The sequence below is a fragment of the Microtus pennsylvanicus genome, chromosome 2 (assembly GCF_037038515.1).
Source record: "Microtus pennsylvanicus isolate mMicPen1 chromosome 2, mMicPen1.hap1, whole genome shotgun sequence".
Taxonomy (NCBI): Eukaryota; Metazoa; Chordata; class Mammalia; order Rodentia; family Cricetidae; genus Microtus; species Microtus pennsylvanicus.
In genome coordinates this window covers 6440711-6461897 of record NC_134580.1, presented here as the reverse complement: position 1 = coordinate 6461897, position 21187 = coordinate 6440711, and the positions used below count along the sequence as shown (strand labels likewise).

The 21187-nt window shown below is 40.9% G+C and overlaps 1 protein-coding gene across 5 annotated transcripts in view; it reads right to left on the bottom strand.

The window, feature by feature from the left end:
- Positions 1–21187, bottom strand: part of Mrtfa (myocardin related transcription factor A) — a 173050-nt gene that overhangs the window by 89577 nt on the left and 62286 nt on the right. For 3 of the 5 annotated variants that reach the window (XM_075959821.1, XM_075959820.1, XM_075959822.1), the window contains exon 2: positions 17500–17761. Coding sequence is in view for 2 of the 5 variants with exons in the window: in XM_075959818.1 (XP_075815933.1) it covers positions 3793–3838 (46 nt within the window). In the remaining 3 variants the exon portion in view is untranslated. Of the gene's footprint in view, positions 1–3792; positions 4134–17499; positions 17762–21187 lie in introns of those variants that run through there. The other 2 variants (XM_075959818.1, XM_075959817.1) reach the window with 2 other exon arrangements.

Below are 21187 nucleotides of genomic sequence, written 5' to 3'. Positions count from 1 at the left end.
AGGAGTTCCGAACAGAGTACCATGCTTCTAAAATGTGTGGGACTTAATCTGCTTAGTCTGTCTCTTGCACTTTGCCATTCTTTCCCAGCCCTCCTTTAAATGACTGTCATTCCCCTATTCTGCACATTGTTTTAAAACGAATAGTTCAGGGGCAAACTGCCATGATCAAGGAAAAAGAAGTCAAAGGAATATTTAGGAATTGAGTACATAGATATCAAGGATAAGGAAGTTAACTAATGAATGGAGAGGAAACTTCTAATTAATGGATATTTTGAATAGGCAATATGGTACTGGTGTAAAACAAATGATCTGAAAGGAATTCCATGAGTGCACTTACATAAGCAATGCTCTGCTTCTTAGGTTGAGCAGTAGGACTATGGGTTTGTGTCCAAGTTTATATACCTAATACCTTTATATACCTATATATCCTTTTGCATTTACAGCCTAGTCCCAGAATAAGCTCAAAAGAACACTCAATTGCTTTGTGAAACACAAAGTCTCTTCTACTTTGGGCTCCTGGTCTTTTATCATCCTCTTTTCCTAAAGCAGCCACAATGACCAGCGGTATCCTATGCACAGACAAGTGTGAGGCCTGGGGTACACACATATGTGCTCAAACAACAGGGGGAAAACAGGCCAACTAACCCCTTAGCTGTAGCCCAACATGGTCAGGCATGTATCATGGGTCCAAAGCAGACTGTGGAGTCATCATCCTAATACACTCTATCAAGGAAGTCTATCACACTGTTCTGGAGGAATGACTTACAGATGGTACTGGCTAGGAAAAGGCAGAGGGCTGCCAGCTCGGGGGTCACACACACATTCTGTCAGGCCTGAGTCCTAGCATACTCTATTCAGAGAGACACCCACCACTGCCGTAGCCCTATGTTACTCCCCTAGGGCCAGCTTCAGAAATTCTACAATGTCCACTTCAAATCATTTTCTAACTGTGACAATCCAGACAGATTCCCACGGCAGTGACATGAACTCTAGCCGTGGTTTGACTGGAACACTGAGATCTATCTAACAACACACTTCATCACAGGGCACACTACAAACTCGGGGGCAAAGAACATCAACTCTGAAAGCCATGAAGCCCTGGATGATGTCTGGCTAAAATAAAGGATAATGGCCACTAGATTCACTTATTTATGGAAGAAGAGATTACAAAATACTTTTATAAAATCTTAATTTAAAGAATTATGTTTATTAATGAGAATTAAGTCAAACAAAATCCCACCATCCTTAAAAAGATAAATTAGTGTCTACCATGTGCCACCAATAGGAGTCCACATACAGATGAGTGGTTTGCTCTTAAGAAGCAAGTAAGGGCTGGAGAACGATGTTAGGCAGCACACAACTACCTTAACTCCAGCTCTGGCCTCTTAGTGCACCTGCATTCACATTCACATACACACACACACACACACACACACACACACACACACACACACACACACGCTTTATTAAAAATAAACCGTTTTTCAGAGAACCTAATGGTCTAATTAGGAAGCCACATGCAGGGACACTGGTGTGCACTGTGAAGATGGCACTGCAGGAAGGGCAGGAGGGACGGTGATCCAACTGTGACACAGAAGGGCAGCACCCAACTGGATCCAAAACAGCTTGAAACCTCCAGCAGTATAAAGGAGTTAAACCCTCATAAACACTTGAGGATGCCCTGCCAAAACCTCAGAGCGCCAAGTACTGGGTAAAAACTCCTGCTGAGCTGGGCAGTGGTGGCGCACGCCTTAATCCCAGCACTTAGAAGGCAGAGGCAGGCGGATCTCTGTGAGTTCGAGACCAACCTGGTCTACAAGAGCTAGTTCCAGGACAGGCTCCAAAACCACAGAGAAACCCTGTCTCGAAAAACCAAAAAAAAAACAAAAAAAAAAAAAAACAAAAAAAAAACTCCTGCTGAGCACCGTGAACCCCGAACTATATCCAGCACCTTAAAACTTAGCATCTTCAATCCCACCTGAAGGGTTTAGTTACTTTACAGTATAAAAAGTATTTCTCCCAGGAAGCATATACTCATGAAGGTACAGGTTAACATATTTCTTGGCTTTTAATAAGAATCATTTCTTACTGCCATCCATAGCAGACTCTTCACTTCCCACCATAATGGCTGCTGCACTACTGCTGTAACGGGCTTGTGCCGTGGCACTCCGAAACAAAACAGGGAAGTTTCATGAACCCATCTGTGGAGGCTAATATTAAATGTTTCTGAATATTTTCTAGCTTTAAGTAACCCAGTTTACATGAATACAACAAAAAGACCAAGTCCACATCTATCATCTCCGCGGCAGACTTCTCGTCCTACCTGTACCCAACAGCCCTGTCAATTCCGTCCACACTTGTCTTACATACTGTTGTCCTCTGAAAGTTTTATGAAGTAGCTGGTCTGACAGATGGGTGACCAGTCCTGTCCAACATATGCTGTAGGAAAACCTACTCTTAGACAAGAAACTACAGAGAACAGTCCTTTCTTTCCCTTTTAGGGATAGGAATACTGAAATTATCTTAGGGGACGAAAACTTTAACCTGCACTATGAGATGTCACTGTTTGAGACGGAATGTTCAAATATTAAAATCTGCCCCTTAAAGTAAAATACACACTTGCCCACACACAGCAGGAAACTGGAATACAGATGGGAAAAATCGAGTCAGTTTAACCAGGAGCTACTGAGATACCTCATCAAAGACAGATGGGAAACACTCAGATAAGCACACTATTTGTTTAGAACACAAAGCTCCAGAGATCTGTGGGAGGGGGGAAAAAGGCAACCTGAAAGGCATAGCACACAAGGACAGAAAAATTCATCTGATAAATGACTCATTATGGCTGTGTTTGTAAACCAGAAAGAAGAGAATAGCTTGGATCCTTCTTCCTTGGCCTTTCCTGTCCACGGCATAAGTTGATGGCATCTGCTCCGTCCTCAGCTGATGTGTATCTGGCCCTGACAACACACTACCTAAGCACTCCCTAGGAGGACAGAGACCAGTCATGCCAGAGACAGAGTTTCATTTTCTGCATGGGGCCAGGGGACGGAGTAGAGGGTGCAAATGCCACTTGTATGAATCTTTCTGAAAACACTACAGATTACATTTTAGTAGAAGTCTAAAAATAAGAAAGGGAACATTTCTATTTTTAGATATCTGACTTACAAGTTTTAAAAACACCAAAAGTAAAAGAAACCATTACAAACTATCTGGAATTTTTAAGAGTTTTAAGAGAAGCTTTGAATTGAAAAATTATTTTTAGAGATAGAATTTAAAATATCCTGCATTCCTTCTGTTAACTGCTTCCCTATCTCTGCCGCTTAACTCAGTCTTGTGCTTTACCAAGAGCGTTCCCAGACGCTGTAAAGATGAAGTGGAGAGGCTGTGACACAGAAGAGAAGAACGGCGGAGGAAAGCGTCAGATGCTTTCACAGTGACATAAAAAGAGTCGGTTTGTGACTAAAGACACACTATATAAAGCGTCAAAAGCAATTCAATCACCCTTCACTAAAGCAGTGCCAAAGACGGTGATAAAATGGTTAAAGAAAAGCAAGTAGGTCCCCTGGCTGTGTGCTCTTCAGATCGGTTAGCACATAATTCAAAGCTATGTCTGAAAAACTGAAACACACAATAGAAAAGAATTTTAAAAACCATAAAAACTTGAAAATGAAATGTCTGCTGAATGATGTGTGTTTCAGCTTCCATCTCAGCCCAATGCTAGCACAAATGTGCTCAACCATTCTACAGACGCCTGTGGCAAATGAGCTTTGCAGGAAATAAGGGAATTACCTGACTGCACAGCCATCATCAGCATCTCAGGCTCCAGCAGAGTCATGACGGAGTCCTCACGGAAACAGCTCACAAACACAAAAAGTCCAAGTCACAGAAAAAGTCTAGAAAGGCCACAGCGAGCTTTACAAACTCAGTCTCATGCCTGTGCCCACAGGAGAACGTGAGAACTCTCTCCCCTTCTCTGAGAAGACACCAATTCTCCACCCTTCAGGCAAGTCAAGATGGCCCAGAGTTGAGTGACTGCAGACAGGAAGCCCAGCGATCCAGAGAAGACCTGAAGTTCGTGGTTAGAGCAGTGGCTCCTCCCCTCCTGTCCTCTCTAGGGGGAGGGGAGGAGCACAGAAAGACTTCGGAAGACAGAACAAACTGCTTTCCTCTCTCTTTTACAAATGGTTATTCAAAACCCTATGAGAAGGAACTCTGGGGTTAATGCAATTTAGAACAACAAAACAAACACAATCCAAACTCAACCCCACAGAAGAAACATTCGGGGATCTCACACACAACATATATATACAAATAAATACATATGCCACATAACTTTGCTGAGAACCCCAACAGCCTTTCTTATGTGGTATTTATAGGCAATAGCCAAGGAAGCTGACTATTTAACTACAGTTCAACTGTTTCCCCACCCCTCTCCAATTAAAATATGTTTCTAAAAGCCATAGAACACATTCCAGAGTGGAATCTGCGTCTCATATCTGCCGGTCCTCCTGAAGAGTCCCTCACTGTCAATGAGGTACATGCTAGTTGTGAATAGACAGGGCACCACAGATAGCTTCCCTACACCACTCCAAGATCATGCTGGATGTAAGGATACGTGGGAAAGTGTCCGTTCCCACATAAGCCTCAGTCTTTTCCTACTACACGGAGCGACCCTTCTGAGTCACAGGCATTTTGCTTTCTCTAGGGAGAACCTAACCTCTTTTTAAATTACAGATAGGAATTATTTCATTTGCCCAAAATTAAAAGGTAATTTATTCCCTTATGCAGTGTTTTTATAACTGATATTCACAATAAGATGGTATTAGGATGCTTCTGGACCATTTGATGGATTTTTAATAGATACCTAAAAACCAAAAAGCTGTTGGGTTGTTATCTACAATTTCTGACTCTTTCTGGCGGAACATACTAGGGCAATCTTGGCCCAGTAAATGCCTTAATGCTTACAAAGTCAAACAAGTGATAAAGGGAAACACTAGGAGACCTTTTAAAAGAACAGTTTCACAAAGAGGGCAAGGCACAAAAGAAAAGGCAATGCAGATTTGAGGTAGGGAGGTTCTGTGGAAGGAAAAAAAAAACTCCCTTTCTTTCTCACTCCAAGAACATCGTGTTTAAGAGCCGAGCTCTATATAGAGCTGTGGGAATGAGTCAACAGGCAGTGGAGTGGCAGCCAGTGTGGGCGAATGCTGCTCTGGAGGCAGCAGCATTCTCACAGCCCCTTCTGGCAACCGAGCTCCAACTGTCATATGAAAAATGAGTGAAATTTCAAGTGGGGCTGCATAAGCGTCTGGTCAGAGGTCAGCAACTTCGGGAGAAGCATCCCTAAAAGGCTGACTCATCCCTTTCAGCCTCGAGGGGTTTTGTCTGTTTTGTTTTCTCCATATGAAGCAAATTCTCACTCACAGTTCTGTACTTAGAGGGGAAAAATTACAAGACTCCTGTCTAAAGACTGTCTCCCTTCTGCCAGGCACCTCTCTGCCACAGGAAGTGCTCACAGTGCCATGTGTGTCCGTGTTGAGCCCACAGGGGACACCAACACTTAAGTGGTGATGGACAATAATGGGGAACAGCAGGTTTCTGCCTATTTCATTTTTTTTTTTACAGCAAATCCTACTTATACGAACTTGGAACAAAAGGAACACAATTAAAAATCAAAAAGCTGTTTTAAAAACAGAAATCTAAGTAACTTTTTAACATCCCAGAAAGTAAGATATTTTTTTAAGATATTTAATGATCATATTTTGCTTTTATGTCAAAGAACCTTGTGATGGCTATTCTCAGTTGTCAACTTGACCACATCTGGAATTAACTAAAAGCCAAATGGCTGGGCACATCTGTGAGAGATTCTTAGGTAAACCATTTGAAATGGGTAGACCCATGTGTTATCTGGATCTTTGAGGGGGAATGATACACCTGTAATCTGGACAACAGCATCTGCTGGTAGTCTTTAAAAGGGCACAGAAGAAAGGTGCTTGCTCTCACTCTCACTAGCATAAGAAGTTACTTCTTCAGGATTCCAGCGGCTACTGAAGACCAACTGAGACATCCAGCCTTGTGGACTGAACAGCTACTGGGTTCTTTTTTTCCCTCAACTGCTGGATTCTTAAACCTTCTGTTGGTAGACAGCTATTGTTGAACTATCTGGAAAAATCCTGTAAACTTTTCTAATAAATCCCCTATAGATAGATCCATTCATTCATTCATTCATTCTTGAGGTTCCGTTCTTTTAGAGAACCTTAACTAATACAAACATCTACACTTGCACAGTCACCGTGCAAACAGACTTTAGGATAGGCTCCCCAGATCCAAAGTATAGTATTCAAAGTATTGAAAACTTTAGTTCCACAATTTTTGTGTAAATTGATAATATTTCATAAAAACAAAACTAACAGATATACTGAAAAAGCATACAAAACTAAAGTATGTGTTCTCTACTTGGGCTAAGAGCACCAAGGGAATGAAGGCCAACCAAATGTGAAATAAGAGCTTTGTTTCTAATCATAGCTCTCCACCTAATCAATACAATTCTTCTTTTTCTTTCTTCCTTTTCTTTTTTTGAGACAGGGCTTCTTTGTAACTTTGGAGCCTTTCCTGGAACTCACTCTGCTCTGTAGACCAGGCTGGCCTCAAACTCACAGAGATTCACCCTTCTCTGCCTCCCGAGTGCTGGGATTAAAGGCGTGCACCACCACCAGGCCTAATCAATGCAAATTTAACATGATCTATTAATTCACTAAAGGGACATGATACTACAGTATAGTTCTTAAATGCTTAACAAGTTTTAGTAACTGTTTAAAACATTTAAACAATGTTAAATAAAATAACTTTGCATATTGTGAGCATGTTTCTTCTACTCCTACCCCATCAGATGCCAACCCCCCACCCCCAAAGGCCTTCAGTCTTCAAAATCTGGAAGAAACAGACAAAGCAGTGTCTCAGACTCAGAACCTAACACTCAAGTGACAAGGCAGAAAGACTGGAAGATCAAAGGCACCTTGGGCTACAGAGGGAGTCTGTGACTTCAAGGAAGAAAAGAAAATAAAAGAGAGGAAAAAGATAAGGGGGAGAGAGAGCAGCACCACCAAGCTTTTCTACTAGATGAGTCCCTATGAGAGTATCACTGCATCCATACCCTCCTGGAAGCTTCCTGTTCCTAAAATACATTACTTCCGTCCCTCTTTCACCTTCTCTCTCAGAATTCTGAACGACTCCTCTTTCTCTGCTCCTCTCAGGATACCCCCCCCCCTCTTTTACACATTCCCAGGCAATCTCCCTCTTCCTGAAGGTTCTGACTAAATTGATATCACTCTACCTAGCAATCTTAAGCACGTCTGTCCAAAAGCAAACCTTCCAGTATCATCACCCTGCACTGCACCTCCTCGAGATGCTGCTTCCTTTCTCCTTTACACAGACCCCAGACCATAGATTTATACACCTCTCAGCCCTGGATTACTAATATGTTACTAAATGCAAAACTAGTTGCCAAATGTAACTGATTACCTCATAATATATTCCTCAAAATCATTCTTTTTATTCCATCCCTTCAACCAATGCTTCATTGTATGACCTTTAAATACTGCCCAAAGGATGCAAATAGTTTTAACTTACAGAAAAATTTAAATACATACGAAGATAGCAAAGAATTGTGTGATAAACTGTTTTTTATGATCATTTACCTGGAAACTCACATCCACTTGTTCCAACAGACCTACTGAGCTCCCACCACCACAGAGCACCCACGATGTGTCATTCCAAAGCAAATCCCAACTGAAAGTATCCAGCTACAACACCTAAATATTTTTAAGCCCTTAATAATATCAACTATCTAGTGTTTAAATTTTTCCAGCTATCCCATAAATTTCTAGAGTTGATTCATTCAAATTAGGGTTCTCAGGTGACAACACATTTCATCTCATCAATGTGACTCTTAACTTTTCTTTAATTTTACACTGTATTTGCTGAAGGATGCAGGCAATCGTTCTCATTCCACATTTTAGATTTTGCTGTTCTCCCATAGCACTGTCTAATATATATATTACCGTTCTATCCTCCTTATTTCCAGTTATTAGGAATTAGATAGGGCCCCTGTTAAAACCAATTCTTCTGCTGCTGTTGTTAATTTCTCTGATTTTATTTAAGTTTATGTATGTATATGTGTCTGTGTGAGTTCATCACACATGTACAGATGCCCCTTGCCAGGAATTTCATCTATTATTCTAACATTTTGTATTTTTCCTTTTAAAGGAATTAACAAAGTGTGTAAATGAATTGGTTTATATAACTCTTGTTTAATCTTTCTCTCTTTCATTCAACTGTAAGTTAATGACATGAGATCCTCACCTGTCTTGTTCATTACTCTCTAATTCTCAGAGCGTAACTAAAAGGGGTCCAAGAATAAATTTTCCAACATTAAAATGGTCAAACACTTTAAGTCAGTATTTCTATTTCTAAGAAAATAGTACACACACGAGCTTTAAGAGATGTTCAATCAAACCATTATCATCTAAAAAAAATACAAACTAATTACCCAACTGGGAAGACAAAAAAAAATATATTCAACAGCATATGAAAACTCTTAAGACACAGGACACATAATTCATAAACCAACAGTGCTAATGCAGAAGAGCACTGAAGGAAGCGCACCACACGCTGACAGCGGTTTTCCCTGGAATGCGGGGTGGATCTATGAGGAGCTGGGTTTTTGTTTCTACTGTCTATTTTTTTGGAGTAGGGGCTTCTCTCTAGTATCTGTTCACCAGGAGCCTGGCTCAACATCTGACAAACAAGATGGAAACCTGGTTATCTTTAAGACCGGGATGGAGTAGTTTAGGAAAATCTCTAAGTCGCTTTATAAATAGACGTTTAATGAATCTTAAGATTTGGACATTTTCAAGTGAGACTAAATCTGGAAAATCCTTGAGGCTTCCTGGGGAACACAGTTTTAAAGGTCTCTTTTCTTTACCCAAGAAAATATTATAATTTGGATCTGAAACTGCCTACTCAAGATTTTTACTTCTCTCAACAATTAATTAGAACCTCCTGTGTGGCACTGTGGTGCGAAAGTACACAGGCATCCCTCTATGGGAAAACACACAAGACTGGCCCTTTCTCCCCTGGCTGTGAAAACGTGCAAAACAGAAATGAGAAGGAAAAGGCACTTTGAAGGGAATAAATTTGACCTTTTCACTTCCATTCTCTCTTCTCACAGCTCTTCCGACCCCAGTCAGCAGCCTAGACAGCGATCACAGTCTCTTTCAGGAAAATATTTGGGATCGGCTAAAGAAGGGAACTCAAAGCAAAGGTAACATTGCACCAGTATCGAAGTATAAAAAACATTTGGAGGGAAATGGAGGGCTGAGGCTATAGCTGGCACGCAGGGCCTGACTCAATTCACAGCGTCACAAAAACAAATGGGGAAAAGCAAATGGAACAAAGCACATGAAAGATCACCACAAAGGAAACTAGGGGACTTCATATAGAATTAGAACATAATCTAAAAATATCAGTTCTCCTAGTTTACAGACTTAATGTCATCTCAACCAAATCCCCACAGCAATATTGAAATTCAAAAGGAAATACAAAAACAAAAAAAGCCAAAAAAAACAAACAAACAAACCAAGAACAGACAAAAAATTCACTCTTAGAAAAAGAACAGGTAGAAGAAGGAGTTGCTTCTCCCATTATGAAGACTTTGAGTAGGCAAAGATCAAAGGACCCATGGAGCAAACACAGCACTCAGAAACACACCTACACATCAGTAAATCTTAGCACATGAACAATGCAAAGACTCGTGGGGAAAGGAGAGTCTTTTTAGTAAATGGCAATCCATTTGAAGGGAAACGGGGGCTTTACTTTGGCCCATACAAAAATTTTTGCAGAAACACAAGTCACAGTGTTTCTGCAAAAAAGGACCCAGTTACAAGCAGGTCTACAATTCTAGTACTCAGGAGGCTGAGATAGACAACCATTTGTGAACTCAAGGTTACCTTGTACTGTACAGAAAGGCTCTGTCTCAAAACAAACAAAAAGAACAAAACCCCTGAAACCAAACAATAATAGGTGGAAAAAACAAACGACTATATTAAATTTAGAATTTTCATCAAAAGATCCTTTAAGAGGGACTGCGGGTTAGCTCAGTGGTAAGCGCTTCCCCAGCATGTCTGAGATCCAAATTCAAGACCCCCATCCCACCACACACACAATTAACAACAACAACAACAAAAAGATACTATATGTGCTGGAGAGACAGCTCAGAGGTTAAGAGCACTGATTGCTCTTCCATTGTTCTTCAGAGGACTTGTGTTTAATTCCTAACACCCACATGGTAGCTCACAACTGTTTATAACTCCAGTTATGGGGGATTGGATACCCTCACACAGACACACATGCAGGTGAGACACCAATGAACATAAAAAAAAAACATTTTAAAAAAGATACTCTAGAGAAAAAAACATATCAGCATGGGAGAGGATATCTGCAGACGTTCAGCAACAGCAATCTTATATGTACAATATTTAAAGAGCTCTGTAGAGTCATCAAGAAAAAATGAAATAGAAAGATTTAACTTGCTGCTTTGTAAAAGAAATCTGCTGGGCGGTGATGGCGCACACCTTTAATCCCAGCACTCAGGAGGCAGAGGCAAGCGGATCTCTGTGAGTTCACAACCAGCCTGGTCTACAAAAGCTCGTTCCAGGACCGGCTCCATAGATACAGAGAAATCCTGTCTCTGAGGGGGGAAAAAAAAAGAGGTGACATCTTTATACAGCCAGCAGCGAAGGACACTGTAAAAAGCAGCCATCCAAGTCTGAGCTTTGACACACTGCTGTAACTGTACAAACTACATAACCACACTGAGAAATGGTTTAGCATTACTTATAATTACAAAGAAAATACACAATGTCCAGTATATTATGAGGTATGCTTGCACACATACCACAATACATAAAGACATCAATTGTGCAGTGTGAAACAAAGAACAATACAAATTCCACAAGTGGTATAGATCTACCTACCTACCTGTATCTATCGAGACAGAGTCTCTCTATGGAGCCCTCACTGTCCTGAACTGGCTCTGTAGATCAGAATAGCCTCAAAATCAAGAGATTTCCTGCCTTTGCCTCCTGAGTGCTGGGGTTAAAGGTGTGTGTCACCACATACAGCTTGTGAAAGATTTTTAACAAGATTTTATTTGTTTATTTATTTATTTCATTTATTTGTTTGAGGGAAAGATGAGGCAGATTATTTTGTTTTGTTTTTGTTTTTTATTGTTTTTTATTCAAGACAGGGTTTTCTGTGTAACTCCTGGCTGTCTTGGAACTCTCTTTGTAGACCAGGATGACCTCAAACTCAGAGATCCACCTGCCTCTGCCTCCTGAGTGCTAGGATAAATGCGTACGGCACCATCCAGTGAGACAGATTTTTTTTTTCTGTTATGGAATAGTATCCATGAAAACATGTAAGACACAGCAATAAAAATGGCTAAATCACAGATGTATAGAAGATGATGGAATACTAGCTATGATGAGCAAAAGAATAAAAAAAATCATTTCCGTCATTTACATTTCACCTAGCTGATAGCTAATATTTAGGAATGAATATAGAGTAAGTAAAAGAAGTTTATAATATACTCATTTACTGAGCGCCAGAGTGACTTGAGACCGGAGCATCTCTGAGTTCCAAGTGGACACGGCCCACAGGCTTTTCAATGTGTCCTTTTTGACCTAGATGCTCAGCTCAAAGAAAATAAAGGAATGGAATAAAAGCACACACCTTGGACTTTTCTTAGCAACTTTCCCCAGTGTGGCCATCAAAGTCTAGGGTAAACAAAGGCATCGCCTAAGGCAATGGTTCTCAACCTGTGGGTTGTGACCCTTTGGGGGGGGGGATCACATCAGATATTTACTTTATGATTCATAACAATAGCAACAAAATCATTTCATGGTTGGGGGTCCCCACAACACGAGGAACTGTATTAAAGGACCACATTAGAAAGGCTGAGAATCATGGTCCCAAGGGCACCAACTCTTCAGTAAACAGGTGTCAGGAGCCTAACTACCAACTGCCCCTTATGGACGCCTACTAACTCACTGCTTTTCCACGTAAGGCATTTGAAATAAAGCCCATCTGAAAAGCCAACCTTTCACTTCTCCACACACAGTCCATCTGTGCATATTTCACACTCCAGGACTTCCTCTGCTCTAAAATGCCAGGCTCTCTCACATCACAGTCTCTGCAGGGGTTTTCCACTTCTCCTCTGACCCTGACCTCCCTGCTAATGTGGAAAATCTAGAAGTGCCTGCTCACCAGCACACCCAACCTCTTACTCAGGATAGGAACGCAATGTAAGGAGGAAGTAGGAAATCAGAGCAAAAGGTCCGAGTTGAGCAGAAAAGGTAGTGTACAGAGAAACACATGAAAAAGCCAAGAGTAAGGTCAATAGAGGAAGGCTTTAAAATGTCTACAATGGCTGGCCATGTCAAACTGCATAAAGATCAACAGGATAATAGACTAGAGGGCCTACTCCATTCACAACAGAAACAGCACTGATGAACCTGACAGGTTGTTTTAGACAAAGACACAGTAGTCAAGTCTCTAGGATGTGAAGAGCAAAGATAATGACCAACAGTGACTCTTGAGAGTCTGAACATGAGGACAGAGACTTCCCTATATAAGTTCAGACAGACAGACAGACAGACTAAGGATCCCCACCTAAGCCCAACACCTTCAGCTGTCTTCTGAGATGACTTTACTGTCTCTTCATTGGCAATAACTTCCTCCACATACAGCCCAGGCAAAGGAGTTTACTTGAGTCTGCTGCCTGTCATCCTTCACCCCATTCCTCCTCACTCAGAGGAACAGCATCCTGACTCCCCAAACAAAGCAGAGACAGCACCACAGCACTCATCTCCACAGGAACCCCATATTTTCTATTGTATTAAATTTATTTCATTTATGTGTGCAGGTGCATGAGGCCAGAAGAGGGTGTCAGATCTCTCAGAGCTGGTCCCATGGTGCTAGGATCCTAACTCAGGTCCTCGGGATTGCGCAGCATGCATTCTTGACCACTGAGCCATCACACTAGCCCCTTTCTATTTTTCTATATTCCATCTTTTCTTCTAGATGAACTTTTTTCCATTATCAAATAAGTAAGCTGATGTCACTTCATCCAGGAACAGGGGATTAGAAATGAGAAAAAGAATACACAAAAATCTTGTGGGGGCCCCTTACTTCCCAAACAATCTGCTAAAAACTATAAATGTAAAAACCAGTTGTTCCAGCCAAGTTTGGTGGTGTATGCCTTTTATCCCAGCACTTGAAACAGAATTTTTAGGAGTTCAAGGCCAGCCTGGTCTACACAGGGAGCTCCAGACACGACAGTGATACACAGCAAGACCCTGTTTTAAAACAAAACAAAAAGCCAGGTGGTAGTGGTGCAGGCCCTTAATCCCAGCACTTGGGAGGTAGAGGCAGGTGGATCTCTGTGAATTCAAGGCCACCCTGGTCTACGGAGTGAGTTCCAGGACAGGCTCCAAGGCACACAAAGAAAACCTGTCTTGAAAAACCAGACCAAACTAAAATAAATAAGCAAACAAACAAAAAGTTTTCCCATTAGGAAAAAATAATGAAACATTCATTTATCCTCCCAATAAGTACTTGGATTCCACTGTAAGTCAACAGTCTGCCATGCATTAATGAACGAAATAAAGTTTCTGCCCTTATAAAATGTACCATCGAAAGAAATAATACAAATAACAACATACACAAATAGCAGGTGAGAGTAATGGGAGGGGCTCTTCAGGAGAACTTGGGAGGGAAGGACTACAGTACAGATCCTGTGTTCAAGAACAAGAGAGCTGAGGAAGGTGGGCATTAGTGGCAGAGCACTAGCCTAGCATGCAGGAGGCCTTGAGTTGGCCCCCAGCACTACAAAAATAAGAAAGGAGAGAGGAGGGAGTGGGTAAGGGAGGCTGAATAGGATGGAAGGGAGGAAATAAATAGCAAAAAAAAAAAAAAAAAGTCAGTATAGATGGACCAAAGAGGCAAGAAACCAGGCCGCAACATAGAAATGTAGTTTGACCAGAAGCATCTTGGGAAGGCATTGCAGGATTTGGGGAGAGGGACAATACTGGTATTGACTTCTAAAGGCGCCCTAACATTGCTGGATGGAGAGTCTGATTACAGCAGAGGTGAAGAGGGTGATGATAAAGAGCAACTGAGTAAAGCAGAAGAAAGGGGAGCACTAACTGAAGTGTGGCTAGGGGAAAAAAATCTAACTATATATTTACATGATCTTTCTGGAGACGCTTGTAAAAACAGGCTAAGATAGTACAGAAAACATATATGACCAGATATAAAACTAATTAATGGACAGAAAGAGGCACAAAACATCATATATTTAAGTTATTTTTAATTACATTTGCTTATTTGGTGTGTGTGCACGTATGATGTATGATACATGTATGATGACCAGAGGACTACTTGTGGGAGTTGGTCCTCTCTCCTTCCACCATGTGGGTCCTGGGGATTGAACTCAGGTCCTCAGGCTTTGACAACTGAGTACCTTTACCTACTGAGCCATTCCACTGGCCCAAGACCCATATATTTTTAAGTATAAATTTTCCACATTTTCTTATAAATTATATAGTTTAAGCCAGAATCCCAATTGATACACCAAAAGAAATGAGTTTTACAGAAGCATGAGTCATAGTAGCCCTGTATTAAAAACAATCTAAATGTTTACCAACTGTTTAGAGAAACTGCAGTCACAGACAACAAAGATGAACTTCAAAGATGCATCAAAGCAGCCAAGAGAAGACACACAGGATGATTCTGTTTCTAGATGAAGTATAAAACCGAGTACAATGTCAGCACAGCAGATCAGACTCACTGACTCAGGAGGCTGAGGCAGGACTGTTTAAGCCCTGAGTTTCAGGTAGCCTGGGTAACATGGTGACACCACCATCTCCAAATAAACAAGAAATTAAACAAAAAGAACAAAGTGAAACTAGCTGATAACATCAGACACCAGAATGATAATTTCCTGGGAGCAGATGGAAAGAAGCACTGGTTGGAAACAGGCACAAGGGAGCTGGGCTTTTTGCTTGTTTGTTTTTTGTTTTGGTTTGACACAGGGTTTCTCTGTGTAGCCCTGGTTGTCCTGGAACTCCCTCTGTAGATCAGGCTGGTCTCAGACTCAAAGAGATCCTCCTGCCTCTGCCTCCTGAGCCCAGTGGGAACTGGTTTTTGGCAATGTTTTATTATTTCTTCAGTTGTAAATACTAGTTACAAACAAATGTGTTTAAACTGTGACAGCTCAATAAAGAAGACAGGTGATGCTGTGTTTCAGGAACAAGCAGTGTACCAGTGTCTGAACCTTACTTTGAAGTACATCACACAAATAAGATGAATTGATAAAAGAGATGGACAAAGATACATGAAGTGTTGAAGGTAGAGCTCAGCAAGGTGACACACACCTGTAATCACAACACTTAAGAGCCTAAGGCAGGAAGACCAATAAGGCCAGCCCAATCCATACAATGAGACCCAGTCTAACTCCCATTTCTTACCCTCTTAAAAAAGTCAATGGAAGAGGGGAGGGGAGGGAAAAGGGAGGCGGGGAGGAGGCAGAAATTTTTAATTAAAAAAAAAATTTAATAAAAAAAAAGATTGTGAACACACACAAAAAAAGTCAATGGTAGAGGGCTGGAGACAGCTCAGTGGTTGAGTGCCCTTGCTGTCTGTCTTAGTTACAGTGATGCTGCTGTGAAGAAACACCATAACCAAGGCAACTTTTATAAAAGAAAGCATTTAATTGGGGCTTCCTCACAGTTTCAGAGGTTTAGTAATGGTGGAAAGCACTGGAGCACACAGACACAGGGTTGGAGAAGCAGCTCAGAGTTCTACATCTAGATCCATAGGAAACAGGAAGAGAAAGGCACTGGGCCTGGCTTGGGCTTTTGAAACCTCAAAGCCCGCCTCCAGTGACACACTTCCTCCAACAAGGCCACGTCTCCTGATCCTTCTCAAGTAATGCTACTCCCTGATGACTAAGTAGTCAAATCTATGAGCCTATGGGTGCCATTTTTATTCAAACCATCATACTGCTCTTGCAGAGGATCTAGGTTCAGTACCAAGTACTGGCATTGTAGCTCACAACCATCTACAACTCCAGTTCCAGAGGATCTGATAGCCCTCTTCTAGTCTTTGAAGGCACCAGGCACACATAGGGCACATCCATACATGCAAGTAACACACACACACACAAATAAATCTTTAAAAAGGTAGTGAAGAACAAACATGCTCATTACAAAACTCTATTATGTATTTTAACATTTTTTGAGAAAAAAATTATCTCTTTTGTTGCTATTGTTTTGTTTGCAGAAAATAAGTAACCTTAAAATCATGGGAAATAGCTGGGCAATAATTCCAGCACTGAGGAGGCAGAGGCAGGTGGATCTCTGTGAGTTCAAGGCCAGCCTGGTCTACAAAGTGAATTCAAGGACAACTAGGGCTGTTAAACAAGAAACCCTGTCTCAAAAGACAAAAACAAAAACTGAAACAAAAAACAAGAACAAACAAAAAATCATGGGAAACTTAAAGGGTAAGAGCAGCCAAAACAATTTAAGAAACAGAGAAAGACTATTAGGTAAGACTAATTAAAACAACATATCAACACAGAAGATAGAGATAAGGCTGGTATTTTGAAGGGCAATTGCAGTGATTAAGAGATTAGATCACAAAATACATATATTACTAACTCATAATGCAAATATTAAATAATAATCATAGATAAGTAGAAGAACACAGAGTTCCTGACCTAACAATGATTCAACTTAGAATTTTTTTGACTTTACGGTGGTACAAAAGCAGACCTATGTCACCACCCTATTTAAGAATCTACTAGCAGAACGTTGGGCCATTCTGTTCAACTGTAGTCTTATGACCTTCCTGAGCCTGTCTAAGTCAGGTGGGGTTATAGGCTAGGCTGTGACATGTAACAATTGGATGTGAAATGTTCCTGACAGGCTCATGTGCCTGACACTTGATCCTCAACTGGTTGATACTCACCAAACATCTGCGGAACTGATGAATTAATGGACAGAATGGGTTGGAATCAGCAGAGTAACAGGAAGGAAAGTTAAAGCAGCCACAGTAACCATGCAGGAAATGTTGGATGCAACTAAAATAAGCTGTTTCTCTATTTACAAGAAATATTTACTTGGGTGTCACATGACTTTAATCCCAGCACTTAGGAGGCAGAGACAGTGTATCTCTGAGTTTGAGGCCAGCCTGGTCTACAGAATGAGTTCCAGGACAACTAGGGCAACGCAAAAAGATCCTGTCTTGAAAAACCAAAAGAAAAAAGTGGGGAGGGATTATTAAAACAAAAACTTTCACAACATGAAGACAAGGTCTATAAAGCCATAAACATGGAGACTCTGGTGAACCAAGCAATGTAGGAATCTCTAAAGGACTCACCATTCTTCCGCTCACTGAGTGGAGGCAAATTGGGGTTCCTGCCAGGATGGAGGCCCAGGGTCAGCTCGGGCTGCAGGGACAGCTCCTGCAGTTCATTGGCAACAGCTTCGCTCTGGGGGCTGGGGGCAGCAGACAGGGACAGGAGCACTGGTTCATCATCATTTTCGCCAGCCCCTCCTCCGTCCAGCCCATTCACAGCAATGACGGAAGGGGGCAGGCACACCACACTGGAGAAATCCACCTTGGCTTTAGCGATGGTAACCTAGAAATTGGGAAAGAAAACACCAAGTTTAGATGACACAATGAAGAAACTGAACTGCTGAGCGTATTATGGAATACAGATGTTCTAGGTTATGGTTAGCATACCATCAACAAGCTCAAAAGTTTAAGACAGCATTTCTACATAGTTCAGGCAAAGCTCCAATTTGTGATGTTCCTGCTTTAGTTTCCAGAGTGTTTGGCTTATAGGTGTGCAATGCTGCAACCAGTTTTAAAAGGTAAGTGAGCATGGTTATCAAACTCTCGGAGTGCGGACTTCAAGTTTGCTACTGTCTTCAATTAACTCAGAAGGACAAGATAGTTCAAAGTAACATACATACACATATAAAGGGTTAAAAGGAAATGTTAATCCAAGGAGAAATAACTGTGAAATAAACAGTACGTTTCAACTACTAAGAGAAAGTATCCTGAGAAATAACAGACTGAATAGCCAGAAGGCACTGAATTAGCCTAATGCATCATCCTATCTAGGGTAGGGAATTAGGAAAACTACTTTGTAAAGGAATATAGAGATATCTGCTTGGAGATGGGTATGGGTTAACCAACCATTACAAGGATATTCAATCACAGTACACAGAACTAGCATACTAAACACAAAACTCCCACTCACCGCCTTTCTTGGAGGTTCCATAGGAGAGCCTGATGTGTAGCCAGGCTGCAGATGGGGAGGCTAAAGTACACCCTAATCCTTATCTTTTGTTTTGAGACTGGGTTTCTTTGTACCCCTGATTGCCCTGGAACTCACAGAAATCTGCCTGCCTCTGCTTGGACTCTCAAGTGTTGGGATTAAAGGCATGGGCCACCACAACCAACTCATTTTTCTTTTTGTTTGGGGACAGGGTCTCATTTTGGAGCCTATGCTGGTCTTCAGCTCTCAGCTCTTTTGCCCACAACCTTAGAATGCTGGACCACAGGTGTGAGTTATTAAACTTGGCTAGACCTTGGGTTTTTGTCGTTAATTTGTGTCTTTGTTCTTTTGGGACAGGGTCTCCTTTAAAAACCCAGACTAGCCTGGATTCACAGTAATCCTCTCACCTCAGCATCCTGAGGTGCGTTCCATCAGGCCAGGCTGGACTAGAAGTTTTAATAAGGGAAAACAGGGGGTATAGAACAGCCACAGGTGTTAACAGTACTGAGTACAGAGAACAGGGGATCTGAGTTCGGTGCCAGCACCCAGGTCAAACAGCTCTAACTGCCTAAGACTCCTGCTTCAGAAAACCCAATGCCTCTGGCCTCTCTGGACACCTGAACTCATGCGTGCATACCCCACACACATCCAGGAAGCTAAAAATAATAAAAATTAAAATAAAAATAGTAAACTTGACTTTAAAATAAAAATAAATAAATAAACACAAAACTCTTTTCTGTGCTGAAAGCGTTCTCACACACACCGTGAATGTTTCTAAGATCTGCTGGCTTTCTGCAAGAAATGTGGCAAGCACCAGCCCCAAAAAGTGATACAGTCTAAGAAGATCAAGATTTTCAGTATGCCCAGGGAAAGCTAGAAACAGAGTGGCTACAGTGGGAAGACTAAGCCTATCTTCCGGAAAAAAGTTAAAGTCCCAAGACTGGGCTGAGGCTGAGTGTGTTGCGTCTAATCACAGATCTAGGAGAATGTTGGCTAGTAAGAGATTTGAGCATTTCGAAGAAAGGGCCAAGTGATCAAGTCACAAGCAGATTTTGAAATTATGACAATAAAAGCACAAATTTTTAGTTAAACAAGACAAAACAAAAACTCCTTACAGAATTAAAAGATCTTTTAAAATGACAGAATAAAAAATAATTTTTTTTTTTAATAACCAAGAGTCTACAAATCGGTCTATACCTGTAGCCCCAGGAGATTGGAGCATTAAGCCCAGGAATTCAAGACCATCTTGAGCAACATAGAAAAAAAAAAACAACCAACCAACCCTGTCTCCAACAAATCTCAAAGACAGTAAGTAAATAAACAAAGAATTGGTTAGGAACATCAGTGAGTGACAGGACACTTACCAACGCGTGTAAGTCACTAGGTTCACTCAGTACCACAAAAACAACAAAGCCAAAACAAGCAAAAACCCAACCAAACAATATATACAACTGAGAAGTATTTCCAACAAATGAGACTTGATGGCTGCATCAGTTAAGAACACATGTATTCTCTGAATATTGTGTTATTAAAAAATCATTTTAAAGTATTTTGAATGTGGAATTGTTGACTCTAAAATTATTAGAGTAAGTTATTAAAAAAGCACAAGAATTATATTAAAACATAGATTTTTGTTTGCTTATACTATTAAAGTTTTAATCTTCTCTTCTGCCCTAGATTAACATATTTTAAAATCAGATTAAATTGTATGCATTTACTATGTACACATTACACCTCGAAGCACATACACATTATGAAATGCTTGTTTACTTTCTTATAGATTCCAAGTTTTTCTAGAATACTTAGATTGTTTTTGAATGAAAAGGCAAGGTTTTAGTATAGAAAGAGAAACCGGTGTTCCTTTGATTCTATAGTGAGGACTTTAGAAACCAATAAAATATTAAACAATCATCAAATTAAGAAAGGCACTGTAAACTAAAAGGCCATCTCATTTCACCCCACCTTCAAGGAACAATGTATCTGTTGTGGGGACTCTTACACTTTGGGGGAAGGAGACAAAACCATCTACCCCCTCCTCATAGATCACAGAAACCCAATTCCAGTTCTACCAAGTCGAACTTGGGGAACCAATAAGTTTATTGGACTTACAGAGCTCAGATGAGGAGCTGACTGCTCACACGGTGACCTCAGAGTAGCCTCACTACTGGAAATTCTCACACCAGCATGGACGACTTCCGCATAGTTGCGTACATGGGAGCCTGCCCATTTGGTTAACCCTCTGCCAACTACATACTCCAGCACCTTCAGAAACCATGAAGCTACAAACAGTCAGGGAAGAATTACACACAAATAGCCAGGAGGTTCAGGAGGGAACAGACTGAACCTCAGGTTCCATGACTTTTCCTACCTCTCCTATGAGGGAACACCAAGAGTCAACAGGTGTGGTCTTGAGAGTCATTTCCAAATGAGCTAGTTAAGATGATGGCTGTCATGCTCTGAGCATAAAGCTACACAATAGGTCCAAACCAGGCAGTGGTTCTGGCTTGGCAAGTGCTTCTACCTGCTCATTCACATATATATAATATATATCATAAATACAAAATGGAATTAAAAAGGTAAAATGAGAGCAATGAGGATGCAATATGACATAATTAAAACCAAAGAATTTCAAGGTCAACTTGGGCAACACAATATTACCTACAGCACCTGAAAGACAATAAAAGCACAAATTTTTAGTTAAACAAGACAAAACAAAAACAAGACAAAACAAAAACAACTCTTCCTACTCACTGAGTTTAAAAGAATAAAATTATATATGCT